A 10,409-nucleotide genomic window follows, 5' to 3' on the forward strand; every position below is an offset into this window, starting at 1 on the left:
GCCACTTAGTCTTTACTGACTTATACTGTGCAAATATGGTGTGAAATTTTACGCTGATAGCCGGCGTCAGACTGAGCTCAGCAGGGGGGCATTTATTTTCAATGAGTGGGCACTAGTGATGGGGAATTACTTGAGGTATCCCATAGGCCTAGTTAATATTGCTACTGTCTTATTTGTAAGTGATTAGCCTGAAGTGATGCAAACCAACTCCTCCTAAACTGCCTCTGAGCACCTTTATAGGCTATTATAAACAAAGTTAACAGCAGTCATGTAGTTTAACTGCCATCTCACTGACAGGAGAGACACATCTTGATTCTAGTTTGCTCTACATAAGCGTTTACACTAGGCTACTACTAAAAAAGCACCATGTACCATTATCAAAACAATATCAAACACACTCACAACATACACAAAGATGATTCTACAATCTCCGTTGTCAAAAAGGAATAAAACAGATGTTTCTCCACGGCGGGAGGGACATTTCAGGACAACGGACAGGCAAAATGGTAATAACTGAACTAGCATTAATAAGCTACGGTCATAAAACATATAGCCTACTTACAATCATTTATGACCATTGATGTACCCCACAAACAACACTACTATAGCCTTTGAAAGCAGTTTTTGGAGGTCTCGGCAAGCAGGCAGAATTCGGGCTGTCCTCATCTTGCTGTAAGGGGCCAGCAGACTCGTTTATCCACGTGTGAATGTAGCTATATAGGCTTCAGTCACTTGAGATTCATAGTTAGGGTTTATAGGTGTGGATGAAGTCGCTGGGGTATGGAACTATTTTCTAATGTCCACTTTGGAGTGTTTTGAGCTGCTTGCTTTGGTGTGATGTGCACTGCCGCCAGGAATCTCCTGCTAACTGAAACTCATTTCATGCCCGTACCAAAGTGCAAGTTCGTTGGGAGGGGGAAAGTAGGGGGGTTTCCTCACAGAGCCACACCGAATTTTACGTTAGCTTTAATATATTTTCAACTAATTAACTGTTTGTAAATGTAGATTTTTATTGCTCATTGAAATGTAAATTAAATTAAAATTATATTGTTTTGTAAATTATCATAAGTCTGTTCCCATAACGTCGACTCCGCCTTATTGTAACCCAAACCATGATGTTTTGAGTAGTGTAACTAATGTTATAGCCACACTATGCTAGTAGCTTAGCTAGCTACTCACCCTTTGGCTTACTCTTACCTTAACCATGACAGGGCTGTGTGTCTACACCAAGCGGGAAGCTTCCGGTCTACAATAGGAAGCCGATGCGGAAGTCCCTGAAACCTGCATTCTAGTGAAAATCCAGCAGGGGCGACTCTTCTGGTTGCAAAAAGACTTCAATACTTTCCTGATGAGTTATGGTCTCAGTCGCTAGTTTCAAGTCTTCTTCAATACAAAATGATGCTCATTTAGTAAATTATGGTCCCATTAATTTTAAAATAGACTACAAAGCAGAATATGTTTCTGGGCGGGATTATCTATGATTGACAAGTCATTACCATGGCGACCTGTCAATCAGGCTAGAGCCGACTCGTACTCTCAGCACTGTGTAAATTTAACCAGTACCATTGAAAAAGCTTATTAGGAGTTGTCTGTTCACTTTCTCTGGTGAGTACATTTAATTTTAAGACTGTTGTTCGCTAGACAAAATTATCAGCCCTATTAAAATGACAGTTAACGTGAGTTACAGTTGCACCTAGCTAAGCAAGCTAGGTAGCTCCACACACAGCCGTTAGCTCCGCTGTAGCGTCACTTCCAAGCACTTCCTACAAAAACACGACATGGCGGCGCCCTATCGGCCAAACTCGAGCCTTCAAAACGGCGGTCCACAAACCAACGGATGACGTCACGATGACTACGTCCATTTCTTTTATACAGTCTATGGTCTACACCTAAGTGAGTTATTTACATTTACATTTACTCATTTGGCAGACACTTTTATCCAAAGCGACTTACATTTGAGGAACAACATACAATCATCAACAAAGCATCAAATACGAGAACTACAACGGACGATAAATACCAGTAAGAGCTAATAGCATGGATGGCATCAATGGGGTAAATACGTAGGGAAAGAAGTAAGAGTTAACAACAAGTGCAAGATAATTGTAGGGGAGAGAAGAAAGCTACTTTCTGTCATGTCAAATGACATTTTAGCAATGATGTTGATTAATTTATGATGCTGATAATAATTTATTTTCCAGCATACAATACAAATATGCATCAAGCTAGATTTCTCTGACTGCCTTGAATCTAAACTGATATTAACTTAAACCATTCTGTGTGTTAGTAGTGATATGCTCACATTTCTTTTGTAAGAAATTAGTTGGCAGTTGTTTTCTTTCCCTTTCGTTTCTTCTATTACTTTACTTGTTACCCTTGATTTCCCTTTCTTGGGGAAAGAAATGACACACATGTCACAAGGCACGATGATGCTTCAGCATCAGCAGTCACTCGCTTGATTAGCCCATTTAGAGGTGAATCCTAGTGCTGGGCAAACTGAACTATTTGCGTCTTTTGTAAACTTGAGAGGGGCTTTGGAGAGCCACCACATTTTTTTAATTTTTAGTGGAGACACAAAGTTTTTACAGTCAGTTTTTACTTATGACACTATCGCCTGTAATGAGCTTGACTGGAGCTGGACGACTGAATGAATACCTTTCACTTCACAGCTTTATAAGGTTGATGTAACCACGCATGCACTGACGCAACACGTTGTGTCTCAGAACAGTATGAAGTGATAGGCTACATAATGGTGCAATAAAACTGCCATTAAAACTTACATATTAGTTGAGAGCAAACCCTCCAGTCAAATCTTAAATTCATACAGGCCTAGTTAGTCTAAGAGGGTGGGGAACTTGAATCTCAGACAAAAATTGTTAACAAACCAAAACAAATGAACTGAACTTTAACTTCAGTGCTTTTGTTTGTCACGCCTTTGTTCTTTTCTGTCACATGGTCACTTTAAAGTGACCAACTAGCCTATTGTGTAGTGTGACTCAGCAAGTTAATGAACAAAACATGAGTCATGATGACACGATATATTTTTCACAAATAAAATCATAGTAAACTTTCATTTGTAGTGTTAACTTGTTGTGATTGATGAACGTCTTCCGCTGGGACATCAGTGTGTTCATGAGCTTTAACATGTAATGTGGAAACAACATGGATGTTTTTATACAACGTCAGAATGATGGGTTGTTATGTATGTGATGTTGCTATCCAGGTATGTTGAAACAGTTTGAAGCTTAATGATTTTGTCCCAGATTTGTTGCTGCAGCAGTGGGCTTCTTCCCCTAAAACTAAACTTTTTTATTGCTCTACATAACTGGTTATCAGAGTAATGTTAATAAATAACTAATCTCCGTCACTCATAGACAGAAACTAATGGTTGCAACCTGATACCATGTGAGCTAAAAGCTGATATGCAATGGATAAAATAATTAAAAGCATTTACTTTCGTCCGCTCTGTAACATGACTCATCTACCAAAATTTTCGCTGATTTTCCAAGTTGTTGTTGTTGTTGACTTGAGGGGACATTCCAGTGAAATTTCCCAGACAGGTACAACTTTTTCCTGATTGAATGCAGTGTTTTCTAAATCACCATTATATAACTCGGGGGAGGGAGAGAGCCAACAAATATGTCTTTACTAGACAAGACCAGACATGTCCTAGTACTCATGCTGCAATAAGGAGAAATAGCTGCTGTGTCATTATGACACATCAGGGTGATACTGTTAAATCAATCAGCCTGTCATTTTAACCATCCTGTTTGTTTTTCTGACCAACAACCTAAAACCCAAAGATATTTAATCAACAACAATGTAATACAGAGATGAGCTGCAAATCATCACATTTTAGAAGCTGTTAACAGGGGCGGACTGACTATTTTTTGTCGACTAACCTTTTTATACACAGTCTATGGCAGGGGTTTTCAAAGTCTGAGACTGCAGGCCTCTCCTCATACAAAGCTTGGGAAATGCCCCCCCTCCCCATCTTTAATTTACTTGGAAAATATTGCTCAATTCCTGGATGTCTATGAGATCAGGGTTATATTATCTTTTCCCATCGACAATCAACATTTGAGTCAAAATAGCCTAATATTGCTGTGTAAACATAACTTATGACTAAATAGTTTTAAAAAGGGTCTGTCCTAAGCCATTTATTAGTTTCTGACTCTGATGGAGGGGAAACAGTTCCCCCAAACTACCGTATCTCTGAACTCTCACACATGTAGGTTATTATATGTGATCTCCTTTTATAACTAATGTAATATTGTTTCATTTCCGTTCACTGAGCCTCCATCCTTGTGGGATGAGGGAACTAATGCGGTCCCTTTTTATATACAGTCTATGGCCCAATCCCAATGTCCCCCATAAACCCTAAGCCCTGAATCCTCACACACTTTACTGACGTCACTTGGAAAGTGATTGAGTTTAAGAGGCTGCAAGGGCTCAAAATGCTGTGAACGGGAACGGGACAGCCCTTTTCCACTTTATCACGTTACCTTGACGATGCTGAAACACGTTGCACACTTTTTATTTTATGTTTTTGCCTTATTTTTAAGTCCTGCAGGCTCACGCCCTACAGAGTGGAGGAGAGGTAGCTTAAATGTCAATATATATTTGTAATTAATCAATACACTATTGTTGGTCAAACAGCATCATTAAGCAAAAACTAAAATAAATACTTGAATAAATAAAGTGTGTAATAAGGTGGTTGCTTTCCTCTGACTTCATGTGTTCTATGCACTATCTTAAGTTAAGAAAACTTTCAACGATATTAACATCAGCGTAGGTGTTGATTATTGTTTTTTTTCCTGTTTTCTTCTTCTCTTATAAGGCAGATTTTCCGTGATACTTCTCTCGCTTCCGGGCTTCCCCTGGTAACCCCTGTGTTTCACGTCATACTGCTATGAACTGTGGGCAATTCCCTCAGGCAAATTCTGCAGAAATGCAGACTTACGATAAGGGTCTATAAAGGGCTCAAAATGTCCGCAAGAGAGCCCTTGCACACTTGACGATTTGACAGTGGGACAGCCCTAAGCCCTCACGGACTTCCCGGGAACGTGCCTTAAAGTCTGTGACTCTGTGAGGGGGGACATTGGGACTGGGCCTATGTGCGGGCCAGAATGAAGGAAGTAGAATCACAAAAGGACAAATAACAAGTTCTATTTCGTATAGGCCAATATATCGCTATTGGGTAGACCCCTCTGTGCGCCTGCATGGCACTGAGAAAATTTGTCTACGGGCCTCTCCTATGTCCGCATCTTGTATATATACAACTGTGAGACTCGACCTTCAGCTCCCATTTTTCTTCAGCACTGAGCTGTCTAAAGAGCAGAAGATTTCGTGTCGGAAAAGAAGAGCGATGTCTTCTAGCAAGTTGGCCCGAGCGGTTAGGGACGCCGCTATATCAGTGCCACTCTCTTGACGAAGCCCTCGACCTGTTGCGGATCGGATGAGCAGGAATCCCCCAGCGGCTCCCCGCTTCCCCCGTTCCAACCTCCTGTGAGCTAACAGGTAGCTAACGGTAAGCTAACGTGTAGCTGACATTCAGTCTGTCCCTGGATCAGCCGACCAGGGAGACCCCATGTGTCCACGTTGCACCACATTAGCTGCGGCTAATGACATCTAGCAACCAGTTTCATTGCTGCTGGCCGACCCTTGTCGGTCAGAGCGGACCACTGGTAAACTATGGGTCGAAAAAAAGTTGAGTGTGAAATCTTGTTGCTCCTTTTTGTGGAAGTTGTTGAACAAATGCTGTCTGTGCCTGTCTCAGTCGAACTAGCCACACCAAGCACACATTTCCCACACTGTGTGAGCCAGCTGCCGTTAAATCTTACTTGTGAAAAGTAATCCCTCGAGCCCTGTTTGCAATGGTCCGCCGATTTGAGCATGAATATGCTGCACAGCGCTCTGGCATCTCGCTTTCTTCAGCTGCGCAACTGGGAGTACGACCGGTTCAAGATGGCGGACGCATTTCTTGCGCCCAGCGGCTAATAGGGCGTCTACCTCTAGATATGTCTATGTTTTAGCATACACGTCTTGGCCATTCCTGAGATGACAAAGACATGTATGTATGTAGCAAAAGGTTGTTCCCATGGTCCCTGTAGAGTCACATATTTGTCTGTGTTAAAATCTCACCAGCATGTCTGTAGAGTTTCTATTGTAAAACGTGACCCTTTGATCAATAATCAAATGTTAATCTTGTGGCTCTTTAAAATTGTTACTGCTTGGCTCAAGGCTGGCAACAAAAAGAGAGGCCTCACACAGATTACAGAAACAAAAATGGTTTATTTTACTCAAACTAACAAACAACTTAACTAAGTGAGATATAACTAAGGTAGATATGATGAATATCAGACATGTCAGAAGTGTGTGGACGAGTGAAAATGAAGTGTAATGCATGTTGATGGGTGCAGCAAATTAAACAAAGGAACAAAGGCTAGGAGCAGGCCAGCAGAGAGAGACGGACTCCTAGGGCCTTTCCGAAACTAGACCCTCACCACTTCCACTCCGACACAAAGTGAACTCTGGTCGGAGTCACCTTCACAGCCAAATCGAGCTCCCTAACTCGCTTAGGGTTTAAATACAGCGGCCAACTTTCGGACAAACTACCCTCTCCCCACAGATTAAATAGGATCTGATGTTACTTAGGCCTACTCACTGCTATAATTTGTGTATCAAATAACAGTTATATTAAGATTCAGGACTGATGTTGAGGAAAAGTTTTTTGCAATAACAAAACTTAAAGCATTTGTCATTTATTCCGTGTTTGTTTCAAATATTTCTTTAAGAACCTGACTTTAGACATCATGAAAAAAAAAATTATATTATTTTATGAAAAGATTGAAATTCATTGTAAAGAAAAGCCTAGGCTATATATTTAAACCTCTTTATCTTATATGAAAAATATTACATTCACAAATGCAACATTTCAATATAAATCAAATATTATATTGAAGCATTATAGTCTGAAGAATTTGAAACAGTTGTATAAAGATTGTATATAACTATTTTTCTTTAAAGCCTTTGTTTCTCCCTGTGTATCAAGTTATGCCATGTTCTGTTATTCTAGTCGTTTAATGTAGGCTATTTTATTTTGGCTGAAGATTTTCGCATGAGATGAATACGATTCAAGAACAACAACAGTTTTAATCAGACAAGAGCCTTTTTTAATTAAATACAATACAACATTTGGGCTACGTTGTTAACCTGTGAATGGTGATATGAAATGTTAGTGTAGTTTCGGAATTAAAAATCCCCCCATGTTAACCGGCGAAGTCACGCGGAACTCGCATGTAAAAGAAAGGTCCCCCATCGTGCAGCAAAGGGTGTTACACATTTTCAACAAGCCAGCTTCGCTGCTCACTCTGCATCTGAGGGTTTAACATCCCACTACCACTCCGCCCCACTGGTTTCGGATGCCCCTCAATGTGGCGGACCCTCCGCATCAATGTGCAAACGGAGTGGAAGTAGGTAGGGAGAGGGAGTAGCGAGCAGTTTCGGAAAGGCTCCTAGAAAGGCAGCCCTTTTATGCCCTCTAGGAAGCCCAACCCAGATGGGCAGGTACAAGCATTGAACCCTCCCAGCTCCACCTACAAGCCACACCCAGCATCTGCAAAACAGACAAGGAAGACACACGGGCAGGCAGACTGGTCACAAAATGTTAACAAAATTGTGACCAAAACTCATTTCCTAAAATTAAACAATCAGTACTTACAGTGTAAAACTAATTTACAAAATCAACAATTTAAAATGTTTTTTTAAATGCATTTTAAATCAATAAACAATTATAGATTACAGATTATTACCTGGATTAAGCAGAAACAAAAGTAGCTGTAACATAAACTCACATTGGGCACATTATCCAGATACAATGGCAATACAATGAAGTAAAGTTCACCAAGTTCACATCAACCTCGTATTTCCAGCATTGGTGGCGCCGCATCAGCTCTTTATATAGCTATAATTTAGTATTCAAGAGTCTGACTCACTTGATATGTTTCATCCCTGTGCAAAGCCACAAGATCAACAGGAAGTTTTTAAGTGCTTTTTAAAAATCTGCCAGGTTATGCGACGAACTTCTGACATTTGAGGTGTTAAAGAAGACGCGTTTCCAGCAGGAAGCTGTGGCCTCTATATGATATAAATGTTGACATTACACTGTGTGATACAGCCCCTCAACCAGCCAGTGAGTCAGTCAGCAGGCGAAATCATGGCGCTAACAACTCTCTGCACTGTCGTTGGTGAGTTCTGATATTATGTGGTTTTTAACATTAACTGCATCCTGGTTTCTGAGCGATTTTAATGTTAGTACCCTCCAGTTAAAACCTTTCTGTTGTACATGCTAGTCTGTGTGTGTTTATGCTCGTTCTGTGTGTGCACATTGAGAACAACGTCAGGCCAGAGTCAAACTCCTTGTAAGTTCACAGATATCTGGCCTATAAAAGTGATTCTGAATGTTCCCTGTGATTACTCTATGGTCAGATTAAAGATTAAAAGTTTGATCAGTAATGATATGAACTGAATAAAGGACATTAATTCACAAGTATTAATGTCTGAACTAAGGTTACAATAGTTATTTTTCAATGAATTACTATAAATACATTAATATAACAGTAAAACAGACTTCTAATACATTTAACTGGTTGTTTCTCACTACTTGCTGAATAACCACCAGAAACGACAACTTATACTACATTACTTCATTGTATTAACTACAGGTAGACTTTTGCATTAGTAATCAGACTTCACTCACCACATCATCACAGAAACCATCTATTTAATTTCACAGCCAGACATTCGTCGTTCAGAGTCTCTGTAGAGATATTCTTCAAGCTTGATCTTTACAAATGTTAGTTTCTCTTGTTGTGGTTTCACAGTAGCTGCAGCTTCTTTTTTTATATCTGGTTTTTGATTGTGGGCGACATCTGAAACTTTAATTGTTTGTTCTAGTCACTATCTACTGTAGCGCCCTGCAGCTGCAGATGCTATCAACGTTCACCTTTATAGCCCAGCGTTGTAGACAGACCGACTCATTTGCTGTTATTATTGTAAAATAAACTCAACAAATCACTTCTCAGCTTCCAAATGACTCCAACACTGAATGTAGCTTTTCAAATGAAGGTTGCAGAGAAGTGGGAAACTTTGATCAGCTTCAATCAACTCACTTATTGTTCAAAATAACATCCGTAGTGAAACAAGGAAACACAAAACGTAAAAACGGTGACGAGCTTGCTGAGCGTCCACACATCAGCCAAGTGCTCCTGTTTGTTCACGTCAACAAAGTCTTCTGTTTGCTTGAGGTGCATTTATGATTAAAGTCTCACTTTGGCACCATGTGTCTGTTTCTTGCAGCCGCTCTGAGCGTCCTTCCCAACAGATCCCAGTTCTTTCAGTACGAGTCTGTCTCTCTGAGCTGTGGGCAGCAGGGAAACTGTTCTGAGTGGAGCGTTAAGAGGAACACATCCAAAGACACAAATGAAGAGTGTTCAAATTCTGGGGGAAAAAAATGAATCACACTGCTTCACAGCTGACCTTTACCCTACAGACACTGGAGTGTACTGGTGTGAGTCTGCAGCAGGAGAGCGCAGTGAAGCCGTCAGCATCACAGTGACCAGTGGGTTTAAACATTTTCCTCCTACGACCTTCTGTGAGCGACACGAAATGGTTGCTGGTCACCATATCTGACCAAGGCTTATAGTTTCTGACAAGCTATTTCTCAAATGCAGGTTTAGGTCATCTAGTACAGTCAAAAGTTTCTAACGACCGTTTTTTATATTTTCCAACAAGCAGCTTCTTGTGGTGACACTGGCACAAAACAAACTTACTAAGTATCATGTGTAGACTTCTTCAAGCTACTTGAGCTTAAAACGTCCTTCCTTGTTTCTGTCTGTCCCTGAGGTGGCACTGTGATCCTGGACAGTCCTGTCCTTCCTGTGATGGAGGGAGACGATGTGACTCTGAGCTGCAGAAACAAGAACATCTCCAACCTCACAGCTGATTTCTATAAAGATGGGCGTCTCATCAGGAGCAGCTCTACAGGAAACATGACCATCCACTCTGTCTCTAAATCTGATGAAGGACTCTACAAGTGCAACATCTCTGGAACTGGATCACCAGACAGCTGGCTGACTGTCAGAGGTGAGATCGGCCTTTTTAAACAACTTCTTACTGTGAACACTCGGTCCTACATGAACACATTTGGCCAAAGTTATACATGAAAGATTTATTTCCCCACTCACTGACTTAGTAGTAGTTTTGGTGGCTAAACCTAACCAAATTGTGACATTTCACAACATTAACCACTAGTTTTTTTGAAAGTCTAAACGGACTATTCATATTTATTGTTGCTAACTTGACCGCAGAGCCCCTGACATCCAAAACAATGCTAAAGGACCCAAGGC

The 10,409-nt window shown here is 40.7% G+C and overlaps 1 protein-coding gene across 1 annotated transcript; it reads left to right on the forward strand.

The window, feature by feature from the left end:
• Positions 1 to 9,498: 9,498 nt before the first annotated feature.
• Positions 9,499 to 10,146, forward strand: LOC119887270 (Fc receptor-like B; the record flags this gene model as incomplete). The annotated part of the gene is made up of 2 exons (XM_038698144.1): positions 9,499 to 9,622; positions 9,907 to 10,146. Coding segments are annotated over 2 exons (364 nt in total), but the record flags the coding sequence as incomplete, so codon positions are not given.
• Between the last annotated feature and the right edge of the window lie 263 nt (positions 10,147 to 10,409).

This window comes from Micropterus salmoides, unplaced genomic scaffold (assembly GCF_014851395.1).
Source record: "Micropterus salmoides isolate LMB-PRFRI ecotype aquatic unplaced genomic scaffold, ASM1485139v1 Ms_hic_scaffold_4104, whole genome shotgun sequence".
NCBI classification, from domain to species: Eukaryota; Metazoa; Chordata; class Actinopteri; order Centrarchiformes; family Centrarchidae; genus Micropterus; species Micropterus salmoides.